The following is a 21,112-nucleotide window of genomic DNA, read 5'->3' as shown; positions in this document are numbered from 1 at the left end:
GGGATTTCAAAATCTAACAACCTGATAGACGCAGGTTCGATCACCGACGCAAGTTTTTATTTTTTTATTTTTTTATTTTTTTTATACATTTTATGATTATAAATATATTTATTATATTTTTTTAGAAAATACGTATATAGATAGTTAAAATTTTTGCCAAAAATTATTGTTCAGAAATAATTTCTTTGTTTCATTTTTTAATGTGTTTGCGTGTGTTTTATCCTTTTATTTTTCTTAATTTCTGGTATTGATTTAATAAAAATTTTTGCAAAGTAGTATGTATTAAAATTAGTTTAATATTTAAATATAATTTAAATATACTGTTTAAAGTATATTGATTTCGTTGAAATCATATATAATAGACGTATAACTTCTTACGTGCGTACAAAGTACACACATATTCTTTTTTTTATCAAGATATTTATCTATGATTAGCATAATATTGTGTTACATAGTGTTGTGTGATATTTTACAGATCTGTTCAGACCATCGACACATCTGTTTTGAGAGGCAGTGAGCCTATCTAGGAGACATAGTAATCTTCTTAAAAGAAACTGGGACGCAGATCAAGCAGACCTTGAATATTGGTTTAAAAAGAGGAATTTAGAGAGATTAGGTCCTCTAAACATCGCTACGCATTTAAACCTGGTGAGTGAAGTCAAGTACCTTGGGGTAATATTAGACTTGAAGCTTAGTTCAAATCACCAAATAGAACTAATAACCAAGATACTACGTTAATGGTAACCAGATGGAAACCCATGGAACAATGTGGGGTTTAAAACATGTTATATATATTAGATTCATAATATGGTTGTAAAACCAGAAATTACATAAGAATAAGTAGTATAGTGGCCAAAGTTGCAGCGCAAATAAGTGCCATCCTCCAAACTATACAGGATGTAAAGGCCTGTTTGCATCACAGGATCTATCAGGAGCACAAAAACGCCAGCTATGATGGCTGTACTGGATCTCCCTCCTGTGACATAAAAACCGGAAGTACATATTTGTTCTCGTCTTGCCAAGGCGGTCAAATAATATATCGCGTATATTCTTTTTCTCATAGGCATCTTTCAGTGCGTCACAGTTTTTAGATTTCTTTCTAAAGCATTAAATTGTATGTGACAGAAAAAAAAAGCACGTCCGTGATTACAGACATTTATAACATTTATTTAGAATATAATCTGTACAAATTATAAAACTATACAAATCAAAGAAAATACCATTTTATAAATGCAATAAACACAATTGATTTGTTTTTAGGCCAAATTGCAAATAAAATGTGACAACTGCCAGATTTAACTAAAATGTCATGTTAGAATAAATGTTATAAATGTGTATTGTTACGGAATTATCTTTTTTCTATTATTTTTGACGCACTGAAAAATGCCCATGAAGAGGACTTTTTCAGTCCTCACGAACAAAATCATGTATTACAGTCAACAATATGGACTCAAGATAAACGTAAAGAAGACAAAGCTTATAATCAGTAACAAGAAAAAGATAACAGAAGGTCAACTCTACATCAACCAAACCCCTGTATAAAGAGTGAAGCACTATAACTATCTCGGCACCATAATAAATGAAGAATGGACCAACAACCAAGAGAAAAAAGTGAGCATCGGAAAAGCGACATTAACCTTCATCCTTATGGGGGCCTTTTTCAAGAGCTACAACCTTTCTCTTGGTATAAAAGAAAGGATGCTGAGATCCTACTTCTTCTCTGCCCTTTTTTATGGTGTTGAATCACGGACCTTGAACGAAGATATGCGCCGAAAATTGGAAGCACTTGAGATGTGGCTATATCAGAGAATCCTTAAAATCCCGTGGACTGATCGGGTCACAAATGAGGAAGTCCTTAGAAGAATGGGGACCACCATCAAACCTTGAAAGTTGGAATATTTTGGACACATTATGCGAAATGAATTAATATATGCATAAAGAACTTCAGAACCAGGTTCAACACAACATATGTGCAGTGTGCAGCTTGTCCGCGTGGCTGCAGATAAAGTGAAGAATACCATGATGATCGACAAAATTCTTCACGGATAGGTACATCAAGGAGAAGATTATTTCAATTAAAAGAGTATTTTCATATTATAACTGTGGAACGGGAAGTCCGAGGTCAAATGTCTCGCCTTTAGTACCATCTTTCATTTCTCATTCGCCAACTCGTTTGTCATTCTACGTATTCTAATAACGGAAGAGTCAACAAGTGTTTAAGGACTAATAGACAGACTTGGCAGAAATCTAGAGTCTTAGAATGAATACTATAAATAAATGAAATTTGTAGAACAAATCCATCTGACTACAGTTCGACCAGTTTATAACAGACGGCCTTCGGGAAAAAAAAATGAAATAATAAGTCTATTTTTTAATATTTAAAATGTCATTGTATTCTGAGTTTGTTTTGAATAAAGCAGTGGATAATGCTCAATATGGTATTATGGCGTCATAATTAATATGGCGTTAATATTAATAATTTGAGATACGCGGATTACACGGATTACAATTGCGAGCAATTATGAAGAACTTCAACATCTGATTAATAGAATTACCACAAGATGTGATGAATATGGACTCAAGTTAATCACCGCAAATACCAAGGTGATGGTTGTCAGTAAGACACCAATACAACCGGAAGTAGTAACAGCTTATGGTGAACAATTAGAGAGAACAAACTGTATCACCTACCTTGGTTGTAATCTAAATGAGAACTGGGACATGAGCAAAAAATTAGAATACGTACAGAGTAGACCAGAGCTGCATTCTTTAATATAAAGAAACTTTTATGTGGAAAGAACATTACTTTGAATCTTAAAATTAGATTAGTGAGATGTTATGTGTTATCTACTCTTTTGTACGGTGTCGAAGGTTGGATTTTAACAGATACTCTTCTCAAGAAATTGGAAGCCTTTGAAATCTGGGTATACCGGAGGATCCTACGAATAAATTGGGTGGATAGAGTTCGTAACGAAATTGTTTTGCACCGGATGGGAGAATTCACGGAAGTCGTCAGAACAGTTAAAAATCTAAAAATATTTTGGATATGTTATGCGAACTCAGAGAGATATAACTCCATTTATACTCCATTTTATACTTCATTTTATACTCCATTTAATAATACAAGGCAAGGTAAACGGAAGAAACGGGCCAGGTCGAAGAAGAACATCATGGCTTAAAAACCTGAGAGAATGGTTTAACAGATCCTTTGCATCCCTTTTCCGAGCTGCCCTCAACAAAATTACTGTAGCCAATTTGATAGCCAACGTTCGATAAACGAGCACTGTACATGAAGAAGAAGTCTATTGGTTTTTATCTATGTATGTCCATAAAACTTACTTTTTAGTTCTGATGTTATTCTAAGTGAAATTTGTTTTTCCCAAGCTTTGTTAATATTTTCCGCTAGTCCAAACAGCGATGGTTTATCCGCTGAAGGAAATTGTTTAACCATTTTTATGTATTCCTACAAACAAATAAATAAGTTTATATTTGATATGTCCTTAATTTGCAAGGTAGTCTAAAGTTTTGTTCAAATTAAATTTACATTTAATGTCCTCTCTGAAACAGAAAAACTAAAAATGTTAATTTAGATAACAATGAGATAAATTTGAAACGCAGTAAATGCAACACCGACATAATATGTAGTAAAAAGAGATAAAAAATAAACTCAATATATATTTCAAAAAATTATATGATTTTTTAAAACCGTAAGAGGGTATAAAGTATATAACAAACTTGTTTTTTCCTCGAATCTCTGAAGATCGCTCAGTCTTTCTATCATGTCTATAAATCGTACAACTCATTCATTTTATGCATGACAAAGGCATGTCACAAAGGCACATAAATGACAAAGAAAAATATTAATAGAAATCAACACGAAAAGAAACGATTGTTCTGAAGCTATTTTCTTGTGGCATCTTTTGCAAGTTGCAGTATTTTAGTATTTTAGTCCAAGTATTTTAGTTGAGAATACTTAAGCGTCATTTTACACAACAAGCGTGACAAGCGTCACAATTTTCACTGAACGAGTCACAATTTTCCTGCGACTGGCAATACAGAAAAGACTGGAGGGAACGATTGAGTGAAGGTATACAGTAAAAACTGTGGAAATCCTTAGAATATAGAGAAGATGTATATGGTTTGTTAGGTGATATAATACAAAAATCAAATACCTTGTATTGTGGCACATTTGGCACAGTTAGATTCAGACCGAAAGGTTTCCAACGGTGGCTTATCACATCATCAACAAAATACTGTTTAGTATAGGAATGCACAATTTTTAAGTCATCTATATTTTCAATTCTACCTCCGTACACCGCATCAGAGGTCAATCCAGATATAAAACGCCATGGAATTTGTGGCCCTTGATTGCTCCAGAGATCTTCTACCAATTTTACACTTGTAGACAGATCGGTATCACTAAAATCGTAGTATTTTGACCAACCTAAAACGTGAAATTGTACTTGTAAAAGCACTTTTTAAAAAGTGTATCATATTAATTTTTTAATCAATGGGAAATCTAAAGTACTGAAGCACTATAGATCTCTCATACCGGAAAACAAAAAGCAAAACTCTGGTAACAACCTAAATCCGAGTCTCCAATATAAATAAATAAATAAAAAGGAAATACCTTGCGGAATATATTTTCTTCTTTCTTGAAACAACGCATGTACGCAGGCTAACACGAAAAATATTTTGGCAGAATTGGCATTCAACTTATCAATATACTTTTCTCCAAATGTAGCAAATGTTCTTAGAATGTTGTTTCTTATTCCTTGTGATGTTTCATAAACTACTTTTAAGCTATTCTGTGCCAAAACAAAATTAAAGTTTGGAGTAGGTTCAGATACCAACCACAATCTAGAAAAAAATTTAATCAAAAAAGAGGTAATAAAAAAGGCAATAAAACGTACATAATGTTATTGAAATGTAGAACATAATATTATTTTGTAGGTACTTTAACCTTAAAACTACACGCGCTGGCGTATTTTGTACACCAGATATAAGAATTCTACTGCAAATATATTTAAAAATTTAACTTTTGACCTTGTTTATCTCTCTAACCTATCACTGGAATGTGCTTTACAATTTAGTTTTAGTTTCGTTAAAATCGGCGTTCTGGGAAGATCGTAATTTACAGTTTAGTATTTGTTGTTTCCGGTGGTGGACAATATACGCCACGATTATATTAATGTAAGTAGTAACATAAGTTCATATTTCAATTGTTTTTTAGTCATTATGGCACAAAATATATTTTTCCTTATAAACAATACTTTTTTTCCAGTAAAAAAATCACACTCCAAAAGTTTTTTATTAGTAATTTTATTTATCATGGAATCCAGTTATTCCAGTTATAAATCCCAATTGGCTTACTGAGAAGGAACTCCAAGTATTCACTGATGCTGAATAAGGTTTCTAACAAACAACTAAATGTTTTTTGTCAAAAAAAAATAAACAAATCTGCTATTTTTAAGTGTATTTTCTTGTGGCGTATAAAGTACGCCACGCGTGTAGTTATCTTATAACTTGATGCGCGGGTAGTTAAAGGTTAAGTGCGATTATATTTGGTCAGTTCGCTCCCTCTTTTCAAATTGGTGATCTGTATGAAAAAACTTATTTTTATGTCTTAGAAGGTATTTTTGAATATTTCTTCTTCTTCTTATATTAGGCCTCTTGACCTGTTCTTAACCCTCGTAAGGGTTACGTAACCTCGTTTTCCTCACCTATCTTTTTTAATACATTTTTTTGATTTTTGTTGATTTTTTCATTCGCATTAAATTCAATTCTAAACGTATTCCACCCATTACAGCATTTAAAACTCTTTGCATTTACATGTTTTTTTTTTGGGAAAAATGACTGTAAGGTGCAAATAATGAAAATGTCATCCTGAATTAAACGCTTCTGCTGGAACTAACAGAGCTGTGGGACAATGTCGGTGTTATTTATGTCAGAGAAAAAAGACCGAAAGTCCCAGCATAAGTATACTGTTTGTAAAAACTTTGTGTTGCTCATGCTGTGAAAAATTTCATGTATTTGTCTTGCAGCGATAATATTGTTTTTAAGAAGAAATGAGTACTTTGTTTGTAAAATTATGTTTCATAATATGAAAAACAAGTTCTAAATTATCTTTCAAATCAATTTCTCCAACGTTCACATATAAAAAAAATGAATATACGGATGGGGTGCAAATGCACACCGCACCGATGTTTACGTAAGAATCTAAGCACCGCCTTACGAGGGTTAATCGACTTTGAGCTTGTGTTCGTAGCCGGGATGTTGACTGCTAACTATCTCAACACCTTTTAAAGGACCTTCCTATTGGTCCCTTTTGCCTATTGGCTTTAAATCTCTGGCTATACGGGCTATTTTCTCGGTGTCCATTCTCATCACATGCTGATTCTACTCTCATTTTCTCTGTCCTTCCCATCGTACTATGCCTTGTATGTTACAGATATCTCTAATTCTATCGTTCGGTATTCTCTCAGTATTTTTCCAATTATTGACCTCAACGTTCTTAGTTTTGATGTTTTCAGTATACTCTTACTTTCTGCTATGTCAGATCTTGTTTCTATCGTATACGTCGTGTTCGGTCTTACAAATGATTTGTGTATTATGCGTACTTTCCCTTCCAGCTTCCTATCTTTATTTTTCCAGATGATATCCCTGGGACATCTTGGCACGTAATTGGCCTTATTTGCTTGCTTTCGGACGCTCTCTAATTCAATAAAATTGTGTTTTGACTAGGGTAGTTTTGGAGTAGTTCTGATTTCTTCCATTATATATGTATTTTGGGCTGTTGAAACCGAATATGAGGTTTGCGGACAAAATTTCGTGACGGAACATTGAAAAAATAGCAAAAAAAGCGTAAAATGTCTGCTTTTTCTCGATTTTTCGCTTAAATCTCGAAAACTATTAGCTTTCGGTCACTGGTTTGTTAACAGAAATTAAAGTACTTAGAATTCTCTACAAATATAACTATCTACCTTTTTCAGGCGAACCGTCTGGTCTAAAATGCAAGTTGAAAATTGCGAATTTTTTGACGGTCTCGGCAAAACCCACTTTTTACATTCCAAAACTTTATTTTTTATTAGAATGCTGTCATTTCATAAATTTCTACCAGTTTTCTGCACAAATAATAAATTTTAGTGTATTTGGTATGTCTCTTGTGACAGCTTCAATGATTCCATTCCATCCTAAAAGGCCGGGAATGTCTCTATTTTCCCTTAGAGCCAGAGAAGACTAGGCACATATTATAGAGTCTGTTTCAGTTGGTGTGAACATTTTCTTCGGATCTGTTATCTTAATTTCTGATAAACTTTGAGGTTTTGTCCTTTTAAAATGAATTACTTGAGCAGCTCACTGACTTCCATAAACCTCAGGCGCGGGTTTCGTTTTTAATCGAGGAATGGATTGGTTAGGAGCTACTGCATGTTTTGGTGCAATACAAGGAATCCCACTTACGACTTTAAAAGTCTGGTATCCTTCGATTGTATGTACATCAAAATCAGCGTTATCGTACATCTGTTGTGAAAAGCACGGCTGGTAAATTATCTGCGGATCGCCTGCGAATGCTGACACTTCCAGGCGAACAGCTTCTGTATAGGATGAACAAAACCCCAAAGAGGAAGCTACATCAACCTGTTTTCTTGAGCCGTACTTTTTGTAGAGAAAACGGCCAACCCTGCAAGGAATGGTGAGATGAATTATCTGGGCCTTACTGCCGCTACAAGACTTTGAGCAAGCGCGTTGCTTGTCTGGAAGTGTCAGCAATCGCAGGCGATCCGCAGAAAATTGACCAGCCGTGCTTTACACAACAAGTGTATGATAACGCTGATTTTAACGTACATACAATCGACGCATACCACACTTTTCGCGTCATGGGTGGCATTTCTTGTATTGCAGCAAAACATGCAGTAGCTCCTAACCAATGCATTCTTCGGTTAAAAACTAAACCCGCTCCTGATGTTTATGGAAGTCGGGGAGCTCTTCAACTAATACATTTTGAAATGACAAAACCTCAAGGTTTATTAGAAATCAAGATAACATATCCAAAGGGAATGTTCACACCAACTGAAACTGTGACTCCATCTGTGCCTGATCTTCTGTGGCTCTAAGGGAAAAGCAGAGACATTCCCGGCACCTTAGGATGGAATCGATTCATGGAAGCTCTCACAAGAGACATACCATATTCATAATATGAAACAACACTTATTATTTGTACAGAAAACTAAGACAAACTTATCAAATAACAGCATTCTAATAAAAAATAAAGTTTTGGAATGTAAAAAGTGGATTTTGCCGAGACCGTTAAAAATTGACAATTTTCCACATGCACTTTAGACCGAACGTTTTGTCTAAAAAAAAAGTAAATAGTGATATTTGTAGAGAATTTTAAGTACTTTAATTTCTGTTAACAGACCATTTACTAAAAGTTAATAGCTTTTCAGGTTTTAGCAAAAAAATGTAAACAAGCAGAAATTCTTCGCTTTTTTCGCGACTTTTTCAATGTTCCGTCAAGAAATTTTGTCTGCAAACCTCATATTCGGATTCAGCAGCCCAAAATACGTATAAAATGTAAGTAATCAGAACTACCCCAAAATTCTCCCACTAGGGAGTTCGTAGAGTACAAATTATTGACTGAATTACTTGTGACTTTTTAGATTTTAGATGGTATTTAACTATAACAAAAGATTAATACAACTATGACTACTAAACAAATTTGATCAGAAATGACACAAAAGTAATCATAGTTGTCAGTAAGAACAAGATTAAAGACGAAACAATCTACGTTAAAGGAAAGGCTTTAGAAAAGTATCCAGAAACAAATGCTAAAATGAACAATGGAACAGCAGCCTTGAAATAAAATAACGTATTAAGATGACCAGAACCGATTTCAATAAGATAAAAGCAGTATTATTCAATGGAAAACTGAGAATAGAAATTAGAACTAGAAAACAATAAAAAATTGAATGCAAACAGCACAAAACTGAACATACATGGAAAAGACTGAGGGACACCTATATTCAGCAGTGGATAGATCCGGGTAGAATGATGATGATGATTAAAATGTTACGTATTTTTCGTCCTTTCATAATGGAGTTGAAAACTGGTTAATTATGGACGCAACTGAAAAATATTTGCAGCAGTGAGATGTGGTGTTATCGATGAATGTAGAAAGTATTATAGACACAACAAGTAATAAACACGGAGACATCAAGAAAGATGAAAAAGAAAAAGTAATACTCAACACCATGAAGGAAATAAAGATGAGCTACTTTGATTATACAGGGTGTCCAGAAACTCTACTGACAAACCAATACAAGAGAATCCTCAGATAATTTTAAGACAATTTGACCCAATTCACCTAGTCCGAAAATGCTTCCTAAGGGAGCTAGAGCTCTTTGAAAATGGCGTCATGTAATTAGTTTTTCTTAGATACCTCCAGAACGCTTCTATTTAGAAAAACGAAAATTGGTACGCATATTTACTTTCCGGAAATGAATCGATTCCATCCATTGCAAATTTCTAGTACCGGTCATAGGCGTCCGTTTTGGGTAGGGCAACGGTTATTTTATCGCCTAACTTTTTTTGTCTTTAATTTTTAAGCATTTTTGACTCTGAATTATTAAATTCTGAGGTGTTCTAGTACTGAAAGGTACTCTAACTTTAAGTCGATAGGATACACCGTTTTCTAGAAAAATCGATTGGAAAATTTTTCGTTCTTTGAATTTCAAAAAAAAAAAGATTAAAAAAACTATTTAGAAAGATGAAAACTGGTACATTTATTTATATTCCAGAGATTAATCGATTTCATTAATGGCGAATTTGTAGTACCGGTCATAGGCGTCCGTTTTGGGTAGGTCAACAGTTATTTTATATCATAGCTTTATTGTCTTTAATTTTTAAGTATTTTTGACATTAGATTATTCAATTATGAGATATTCGAGTTCTAAAAGTTACTCTTGCTTTAAGTTGGTAAAATACATCGTTTTTTTTTTTATTTTTTTCATTTTTTTTCAAATTCGCAAAACTAAAAACATTCAAATCGATTTTTCTAGAAAACGGTGTGTCCTACCGACTTAAAGTAAGAGTACCTTCTAGTACTAGAATACCTCACAATTTAATAATCCAGTATCAAAAATGCTTAAAAGTGGAAGACAAAAAAGTTATGCGATAAAATAACCTTTGCCCTACCCAAAACGGACGCCTATGACCGGTACTAGAAATTCGAAATTGATGGAATCGATTTATTTCTAAAAAGTAAATATGTATACAAATTTTCGTTTTTCTAAATAGAAGCGTTCTGGAGGTATTTAAGAAAAACTAATTACATGGCGCCATCTTCAAAGAGCTCTAGCTCCCTTAGGAAGCATTTTCGGACTAGGTGAATTGGGTTAAATTGTTTTAAAATTATCTGAGGAATCTCCTGTCTTCGTTTGTCGGTAGAGTTTCTGGACACCCTGTATACTAAGAGCTGAAATATAATATGAGTTGGTCGATTAGTTATATGTACAAGGTAAAGTGGAAGGAAAAATAGGACCGGGGAGATGACGCCGACCCTGCTTAAAAATTTTAAAGTAGTGTAGTTAAAAAGCAGCAATAGAGTTCTTCAGAACCGCAACAGACAGAGTAAAATATGCAATGACGATCATTAATGTCCTTAAAAGATGAGGCACACGAAGAATAAGAATAAAAAAATATGACCTCTCCAATAAACAATATCGCCCCCAACAGATATCCAATATTTTCCTGTTTTCTGCAATTGTATCCTTTATAGTATTTTATAGTATATATATTGGCTTGTATATTTTGTATCGCCATTTTTCTGTACATTTTTTATATATTATCAAATCTTCAACTTTCTCCCATATGTCGAAACAATAAACTTAATTATTATGTAAATATTAGACTAGATTTTAGGATAAAAGAAAACCAAGAGGTAGAGGAAGCAGTAAAGCATTGAACAACAGTTTTACAAACAGCAGGGTGGGAAGCAATACCGCAGCGTCAAAGAAGTGTGCAAGAAAATCATAATATTCCCCTCCATATAAGAGAACTTGTAGCAGAAAAGAGAAGAGCTCGACGCATATGGCAACAAACGAGAAATCCATTAAATAAAACGTATCTTAATAGGATAAGTCATAGACTAAATAGAGCACTACATGAGGAAAAAAACGACTTCTTCCAGTTTTATGTTTCGAACCTCTCACATGAAGACCACTCTATATGGAAAGCTACAAAAAAATTTAAACGACCGACAATAACAAATTCACCTTTAAGAAGAAAACAGATATGACCTGGGCCCACACAAATGAAGAAAAAACCACAGTATCCGCAGAGCATCTTGCAACTGTATTCTCAGCACCAGAAAATAATGACGATGAAGACGACGATATGAAAAAGTACCTCAAAACTCCATGTCAACTAACTCTTCCTCTGAAAACATTTACTCCGATAGAGGTTCGACAACAAATAAAAATGCTAAATCCTCAGAAAGCTACTAGCTATGATTTTATAACAGGAAAATTACTTCAGAAGCTACCGAGAAAAGCACTGGTGTTATTAACAGTAATATACAACAGCATACTACGTCTTCGCTACTTTCCAATACAATGGAAATTAGCTCAAGTTACTATGATTCCGAAACCTGGTAAACCCGCAACACAAGCAAATTCATATCGCCCGATAAGCCTACTCCCAATAATGTCGAAAGTATTAGAACGGCTACTATTACATAAAATCGAGCAAGTTGTCCCCATAAACGAAATTATACCACGACACCAATTCGGATTTAGACGTGAACACTCAACCATACAACAATGCCACAGAATAGTAAATATAATTAAAACAGCTCTTGAAGAGAAAAGTTTTGTGCTGGAGCATTTCTCGATATACAACAGGCATTTAATAGGGTATGGCATCAAGGTCTCCTTTATAAATTGAAATTACACCTAACAGACCAACTATACTTTATTTTAAAATCATATCTTACTGACCGATATGTCCAAGTCAAAATTGAAGACAACTTCTCAAATTACCACATCATCCAATCTGGCGTATCACAAGGTAGTGTTCTCGGCCCATTTCTATATCTGATATTTACAGCCGACGTTCCAACCAGAAATGATACCTTCTTAGCTATTTTTGCCGATGAGACGGGAATCTTAGCAGTGGATGTCGACCCTAATGTAGCATCACAAAAAGTTCAAAATCATTTAGACCATTTACAAAACTGGCTCAAGCGATGGAAAATAAATGTTAATACCAGCAAATCAGTAAAAATTACGTTTACAACCAGAAAATATGCATGTCCTCAAGTCTCTATAAATAATACTCCGATTCCCATCAAGCCAGTTGTCAAATACTTGGGATTGCATCTGGATGAAAAACTCATATGGAAAACACACATTAAAATTAAACGTAAGCAACTAGATCCTATACTAAAAAATATGAACTGGCTATTTAACAAGAAGTCTCAGTTATCTCTTGAAAATAAACTGAAAATACTTATACCAGTTTGGTCTTACGGAATAGAACTATGGGGCTGCAGTAAACCTTCAAATACGAAGATACTCCAAACATTCCAATCCAAAATTCTCCGTATGATAAGTAAAGCTCCATGGTATGTATCCAACCAGATACTTCACAATGATCTGGACATCCCACTAATCAAGGACTTAATAAAAAATCGTTCAATAAAATATAAAAATCGCACCACTGACCACACCAACTAATTGATAAATAATTTATTCACCCAACCACTTGCTGACAGAAGACTAAAGAGAATATACCCAGACGACCTACCACAATAAACAATAATACTTAGAGAACCGTCACTGGATGGTACCTAACTCACCTTAATTTACTTTCAGACTATTTACTTATTACTTTGTGTTTAGAGTAGATTGTAAAAATGCAGTGTATCAAAAAAAATTATTATGTACACTAAATATTAAGTTCATAATGCAATAAATAAATACGGAGTGATCTTACCTAAACTTTTGATGAGGTTCAATACTTTTTTGAGTTTGAGTTAACACTGGTAACCAATAAGTCACTAAGTGTAAATTTTTTAAGATTAACCAAGAACCAGACTCAGAATATCTTTTAAGTGCTTCTATGGCTTTGTTTTCTTGTCCTTCGCCCATAGCAACCTATAAAAATACATTGGACATTTGATAATTTATTTATTAGGACAAAGTATTATCAGTATTTACAAAAATTAAACATATTTATGGAATTTGAGTTTACTTAAAAAAATTCCCGTTTTTAAAAACGGGAAAAATTTAAATTAAAATTTTATTTATTCAAAAATTAATTTTGAGTTTTACCTCAATTAATTCTTGAGACATATTTTTTGCTATTTCCCTTATTTCTGAAACTGGATCTGTACCAGAGACTGCCAAGACTAGTATAGGAACAGTGGAATTAGATTCTTTGTATATAATGGATAGATCCAGCGAGGATGGATCCAAGGATTTTATACCTACAACATTTGAAAATTTTTGAATCTGACTTAAAATTAGTTAATATTATACTATACAATATTTTATCTACTCTATGTCATACTATGTATAAGTTTTTAGTTTGTGAAAACTGTCATTATAGATAGCAGTGCGTGAAGGGATTAAAGTGTGCGTGAATTAACAATGTATTTTAAATGGGATTTACTTTTCCGCACACTTTCAATGGGTTTTTTGGCACACTTTCATATAATCAAATATCCTTAATATTCGCGTTGTCATGACAACATGAGCAATGACTTACAACAAAATTTTTGACAGTTTTGTGGTTTGAAAGTAGTTAGGATTTTTAAATGTCAAAGTTCTAAAAATTGTAGAATAGAAATGAATTCCAGTGACGAAGAGTTACAGTTTTTTTATTTGTTTATCGTAGATCAAATATTTTATGAAACTGTGCGTGAAGTACTTTTTGAGAACTTACGCGATGTATAGCACTCGCACCGTTGTCGCTCGTGCTCTAAAAATCGCGTGCGTTCTCAGAAAGCACACTTCACGAATTGATTCATAAATGACTATTTTAAACTCTATAAGTTTAAAAGGAGGGAAATTTATCTTATTTATGCCGATATCTATTTAGATTCATTTAAAATTGTTGTTTTGAGTATTTTGATGGTTTTATTAATTAATTAGGAAGACAACTAAATTTGTTGTTAACTTTTATGTTACTGGCATTTTTTATTTACGTATATTACGCAAAAGGTACACAAGTACGCTCTTTAAATGTAAAATATTGCAAAACCTCTAAATTTTAAAGAACCGCTTGGATTAACATGAAATTTTTGGCATACACATAGCTAAAAAGTCAAAGAAAAAAGTGATATTGTGCTGATGTGTGCTTTTGCCCTAGGGATCAGTTTCACCCCATTTTGTGGGTGAAAAATATATGTTAGAAATAAGTCCGGAAATGGACAAAATGACTAATTCTAAGTAACTTTTGTTCTATAAAGTTTTTTCACCAAGTTAATACTTTTCGAGTTATTTGCGAGTGAATATGTTAATTTTTCTACAAAATAATCACGTTTTCAGACGGTTTTTCGCAAATGCCTCAAAAAGTTAGTATCTGGTCGAAGAAAAATTCTTATCAAAAATATAGCACGTAAAAAGTGAAAAACATGGTGTATATATTAATTCACTATACCTAGTAGAAGCAGAGTTATAGATAATGAAAGATAGGTTCATATTCGTCAAATTCCAAATCAAATATTTTAACGTGCCATAACCAAAAAACGAAGTACTTTTTTTGGAGAAAACTCATTTTACCTTTAATGTATTTAAAAAATGTTTATTTTTGTTTTTAAAAAAAAATTTTGAGCATCAAAAGTAAACAAGTTACGCTCAAAATAAAGTTGGTCCATTTTTTTGGTAAGGAATCTGGAAAATCACCCCCTAATTAGCATTTCAAATGAACTTAATTGTTATTACTTCACAAGTTTTTTACTCGCGTATGTATTGATCATAATATTATCTGTAAGTTTCATTGGTTCAAAGTCCTTATTTTTGAAAGAGCTGTGGCTAAATGGGCTTGAACGAATCACTTTTCACGAGTGTATGCAAATTTAGAAACATCGAATCTTAATCAATTCAGAAAAGTAAAGCCGACTTTTTCTGTTGTTTAACATTTTTGGTATCTCTAACAATTTTTAAGTTATTTTGAAAAAAGCATTTTTTTCTCAAAATAAATATTTTTAAAAATTTTACTTTAAAACCAATTTTTTTCAAAAATAAGCACTTTTAATCGATGAAACTTACATATCATATATACACAATATAAGTAAAGTAACTTGTAAAGCGGTAACGATTAATTTCATTTAAGTTGCTAATTGGGGGTGATTTTCCTGATTTTCTTTTTTTGCCAAAACAAAAGGGACCAACTTTATTTTGAGCGTAACTCGCTTACATTTGATGCTAGAAATTTTTTTTATAAAAACAGAAATAAAGCTTTTTTTAAACACTTCTAAAAAGTTGTAATGTGTTTTCCCCAAGAATGCTTCATTATTTGGATATTTAACATTGAATTATTATATTTGGAATATTTCGAATATTAACCTATTTTTCATTAGCTGCAATTCTGCTTTTGCTAGGTATAGAGACCTAATGTATACACTTTTTTTTCACTTTTTTATAGGCTATAGTTTTTCTAAGAATATTGTTTTCGACAAAATGCTTACATTTTGAGTTATTTGCGAAAAACCGTCTAAAAACGTGGTTATTATGTTGAAAAATGAACATATTCACTTGGAAATAACTCGAAAAGTGTTTACTTGGTGAAAAAACTCTATAAAACAAAAGTTGCTTAAAATTAGTCAGTTTAGTCATTTCGGGACTTATCTTGGACATATATTTTTTCACCCCCGAGATGGGGTGAAACTCATCCCCAGGGCAAAAGCACACATCGGCACCATATCGGCACCATATCGGCACATCGGCACCAAATTAATTTTATTTAAATTATCAATTATGGGCCTTTAAATAACCCACAATATAATTTCCATTCAAATTTAGTCAATTGTGTATTTTTTATGTAGCAATAAAAGTGAGAGCCACGGATGGCTCACCCGGTCTGGAGGGCAGATGTCGTCCCAGGCTTGTCGGTACTTATGTGACTAAATCACGACGTTGATAGTTACTTGCAATTACAGTCGAACCTGCTTATTAGGGTACCGGTTATAGGAATTTACCGGTTTAAGGAATATAAATTTGAGGTCCCGAAACGTTTCCATTTACTCCTTAATTAAGTTATCCGCTTAAAGGAATACGTTTTAATGAAATAATACCGTTTAATAGAACATTTTTTAAGTAGACGAACAACATTTTATTCATAATTTCCAAAAAAATTAAAATTATGTCTGGTTTATTAGGTCTTTCAGGTAATAAATACTTCATTACGCACTAGTTGGACCCTTTTCAGAAATATACAACAGGTCATAAAATACTTTTTACTTGTCTACTACCAGTTGCAGTTATAAATTTTATTGGTTAATGGTTTATTAACTTCGACAATAAAATGTCAGACAAGATTAGAGACGTTCTCTTAGTAGTTGTTGATAACCGCCCTGTCCATAAACCTGACGTGAGTTTGAATAATGTAACAATACATTTTTGCCTGACAATTCATCAAAATACAGAATTCGACAAAATAAAGGACGAAAATTTTCAAGAGTTGTTTCTCTTGACAATAATTTATCGGTTTTCGAAGATACTGAAGGTTTAAAGCAAAACAATGAAACCACCCAACTCAATATTAAAGCGAAAGGTTAGACAAAAGATGAAGATTTTCTCGATTTTGTGGATATTCCATCCAATTCGGGAAGTCCTCACCGTTTGTAATATTACAAGAAGTTTCTAGAGGGCCAATTCAATGTAAATTTTTCTAATTTGTATAGCTAACTTAAAGATTTTTCAAGAAAAATAAGAAAAGTAATTTTGGTGTATGCATTTTAAACAAGATAATATAAACGTATCTACATATTGCACACATTTAATGCTTATTAGTGGATGCTTGCACAACAAAAATGTAATTTGGTTTTTTAATAAAATAAGTTACATTGCTGTATCTATTATTCACATAAAAAGACCTAAAACCATATAAATATATGTATGTAAATGTAAGTACAGTCCGCCTAATTTACTTACCGTTGCACATCATTATTTACGCCAGAGATCTAAGTTGACATAGTTGCCAAAGTATAAAAAAATCCAGAATCCATTTTAAGTTAAATAGATCACATAATTATTGTAAACGTGGATTATACAACAAAACAAATTAATGTTCAATGTATATAAATAAAAACTTAAGAAATAGAGGACAAGAATTAAGTTATAATCTTACGTTAAAGTAAATAATAAAAACAGTAAATATAATAAAACAAATACTTATAGTAAAGAGTAAAGACTATAAACAAATATGAAATGTCATCACCGCAACTGTCAACTAAATGTTACCAATTTATTCTAAAATGTCACCTTCGTTCGATTACAGTTTCATGTGTTCCGAACAAATGCGCTTCATAAAAACGGTTTATAATCCATTTATACAAATTAAATGAAACATATTATTGTGAATTTCTTTAGGTTAACATTAATAGAAATTTTTAAATATTATTTCTACGCGTATATAATAAAATATGTCTAGTGGCTGTTATTCCAGTGTACTCGGCAAAATGATTCTAAAAAAGAACACACCTACCGCCTAAATATTTCGTGTTGGTATCATGTGACGTCACAGGCTATGACGTGGATGACGTGCAACGGTAAGTAAATTAGACGAAGATACATAAAATAGTATGTACTATTATTATGCAGGTATGTTCAGTAGGTACACTTATTTCTACTAGCCATCAATGATCGGTTATTAGAATATCCCGGTTATAGGAATATTTTTGCTCGGCACGAAGGCTATTCCAATTAGCGGGTTCGACTGTATTGCATTACTTTACAAGCAACTCTTGAACACATAATTTGAGAAGTGGTATAAATTGGGCAGTATGTCTTCTATTGAAGCTGAACAAGCTCGGATTAAAAAACTATATAATAAAGTAATGTCACATGAAGTTTGTGATTTATTAGATTCAGATGATTTATCAGATGATTACGAGTGCTTCTGATGGAAGTTATTCCAGTGAATGTGAAAATGCTCATTTCCATGAGAAACAAACTGTCTGCCAAAATAATTTACGCCTAAATTCTGAGAGCGAATTTCAGCAAAACATTTATGAAATACTTAAATACACCAGAAATGTGCGATATTCTAAGACGCAGCAACAAATCATCAACAAATTACAGAACAGTACCATACTGAACAGATCGCAAAATTTTATAACGCTGACACTATTAACCACTCGAAAACATTTTCAAGCCCATCGTCGAAGGTGATTTTATGGAATTCTTCTAGTATAAGTTGGGTTACATAAATCAAATAGGGAAGATGTAACTAAGTTGTGAAGATAATATAAGCTTTCTCAAAGATTGACTGTAGATGAGCAGCAATGAAGAGGGTATAAAAGTTTAGTCGCTATATTGGCTCACAGCCTGCAAAATATGGTATTTTGTAGACTCTTTTGAGATTTTTTGAGCATGTGACGTGCAAATTTCTTCCATATTACAAGGACAATTATGTACCTGTAAGACACCAGGTGGCAAATGGCAAGTAAATATTAGTGAAAACATGGTTTTGGATTTGTTGAACCCAAAGGATCTAGTAGAAATGTAAACACAGGCAATTTTTTCACTTTATTGGGATATGTTTTTTAAAAATAAAAGTTTTTGTTTCTTGAAGATAAATAAATAAAACTATAATTAGATATATGCAAAACAAACCTGTTATACTAAGTGCACATTGGGACATAACGGTATATAATCTATCCGGTCTTAAAGCCTGTATCACTAGTACTTTTTGAAATTCAGATAAACTGCAATGAGTTGGATATTCCCTCTCGCATTCGCTAACGTTCATAAAGTTTTTCCAGAGATTGTGTTCCTCAAGTTTCAATATCTTGTAGAAATCAGGTAAAGCCACCTGGAACATATTAGTTTATACTTAATACTATATTTGCAAACTTTATATTTTCAAATTTAAATTTAATCATTAATATCAAGTATGACGTTGCTTGCAAATCATATTAATATACCATGGATTTCAATGCGAAGTTCAACCATGATTTTGTCCCTCATAAATTTCTGTGAACTGAATATATCATGCGATATGAGCAAACAAAATTATCTACTCTATGTCATATTATGTATAAGTTTTTATTTTGTGGAAACTGTCATTATAGATAGCAGTGCGTGAAGGATTTAAAGTGTGCGTGTAGTAACAATGTATTTAAATGGGATTTACTTTTTCGTACTGTTTTTAACTGTCGCGTTCTGGCCAGTTGGTTGCTTAAACCAGTGCCAATAAAACATAAAAACACACATAACTGTCGCGTTGTCATGGTGCAATCCTTAACTTTCGCGTTGTCATGGTGATGACAATATGAGCAATGAATTACAACAAAAGTTTTGACAGGTTTGTGGTTTGAAAGTAATTAGAATTTTTAAATGTCAAAGTTCTAAAAATTGTAGAAAAGAAATGAATTCCGGTGACGAAGAGTTACAGCTTTGTTATTTGTTTATCGTAGATAAAATATTGTATGAATCTGTGCTTTGTTGTCGCTCGTGCTCTAAAAATCGCGTGCGTTCGCAAAAAGCATACTTCACGAACTGTTTCATTAATAACTATTAGAGTTAAACCAGCTTCGTTTTTCTTAAAATAGAATTTTCCTTATTGTGATATATATTCGATTTGTATTATTTGTATTTCCGTGGTATCGCTGCTTATTTTGACCAGAGAAATTGACCAATAATGATTTTTGGTCAACATACAATTACTAAAACAATCGGATATTGTTACCTTTTATCATTTTATTTGATTATATAAAGTAATGTTAAAATCAGTTAGGTTACTATGGTTCTCACGGCCTCAAATTCTACGAATATAGCGTTCGCAAACAGTTCCGCTAGCATGTTACCGACCTTTAAATTTAGAATGTTAAAGCACTATATCATGGCGGCGTCATTCTAGCTGAAGCTATCTAAAATAAAAATCAACCTTACTTTAAAAATCGACGAGTCTCCTCGTTATTACCTAACTCTACTGCAAATACATTTAAAAATTTAATTTTTGACCTTGTTTACCTATCTAACCTATCACTGGAATGTGCTTTACAATTGGTTTTAGTTTCGTTATATTCGGCGTTCTGGGAAGATCGTAATTTACAGTTTATTATTTTGTTGTTTCCAGTGGTGGACAATATACGCCACGATTATAATAGTATAAGTAGTAATATACTGTAGTAATATATAATACCTTTCAATTGTTTTTAGTCATTATTGCCAAAATATATTTTTCTTTACAAACAATATTTTTCCTCTTGTAAAAAATTACATTTCAAAAAAAAATTATTAGTAATTTTATTTATCATAGAATCAGATTCCAGTTATAAATTCCAATTGGCTTACTGAGACGGAAATCCAAGTATTCGCTTATGCTGAATAAAGTCTATAGCAAATACCTAAGTGTATTTTTTCAAAAAAAAACAAACAAATCCGCTGTTTTTAAGTGTATTTTCTTGTGGTGTATAAAGTACGCTACGCGTGTAGCTATCTTATAACTTGATGCGCGGGTAGTTACAGGTACATACTGGAAATACAGGTTAAATGGTACATACTGGAAAAACATTGAGGTTTCCAACTCAAAAGATTATACTGTATATGATGTCATTAACTTATTATTATAATGTGAATATTTTTCAATTACCTGTATCAGTTGAATATTATTTATACATTGATTTGGTATCCAAGGAGGTTGATCTTCCGAAGTATTTTTATTGGTCACAGCGCTTCCTATAAATACGTTCCATTCTGTTTCAGGCACATCTCTTGGATAGAGTTTAAAAATCAGATACAATAAGAATTTCAAACGATCATTTTGAAATACTCCTCTACTCATATATCCATATACAACATGCAGTAGTTGTTTCTTTTGCGATGCTAAATTATTTTCTAATCCCTATAAAAGAATATAATATATTGTGCATTTTAGTACAACC

The 21,112-nt window shown here is 32.5% G+C and overlaps 1 protein-coding gene across 1 annotated transcript in view; it reads right to left on the bottom strand.

The window, feature by feature from the left end:
- Nucleotides 1-21,112, bottom strand: part of LOC114331236 (cytoplasmic dynein 2 heavy chain 1) — a 410,099-nt gene that overhangs the window by 6,661 nt on the left and 382,326 nt on the right. Inside the window, exons 59-65 of the mRNA XM_050645881.1 lie at nucleotides 20,821-21,072; nucleotides 18,840-19,038; nucleotides 13,332-13,486; nucleotides 12,994-13,154; nucleotides 4,631-4,860; nucleotides 4,173-4,444; nucleotides 3,340-3,463 (exon numbers count right to left, since the gene is read on the bottom strand). Coding sequence (XP_050501838.1) covers nucleotides 3,340-3,463; nucleotides 4,173-4,444; nucleotides 4,631-4,860; nucleotides 12,994-13,154; nucleotides 13,332-13,486; nucleotides 18,840-19,038; nucleotides 20,821-21,072 — 1,393 coding nt within the window. The remainder of the gene's footprint in view (nucleotides 1-3,339; nucleotides 3,464-4,172; nucleotides 4,445-4,630; nucleotides 4,861-12,993; nucleotides 13,155-13,331; nucleotides 13,487-18,839; nucleotides 19,039-20,820; nucleotides 21,073-21,112) is intronic.

The sequence above is a fragment of the Diabrotica virgifera genome, chromosome 3 (assembly GCF_917563875.1).
Source record: "Diabrotica virgifera virgifera chromosome 3, PGI_DIABVI_V3a".
Lineage (NCBI taxonomy): Eukaryota > Metazoa > Arthropoda > Insecta > Coleoptera > Chrysomelidae > Diabrotica > Diabrotica virgifera.
Note: the sequence above shows the minus strand (reverse complement) of the source record. Positions and strands in the feature narration are given on the sequence as shown.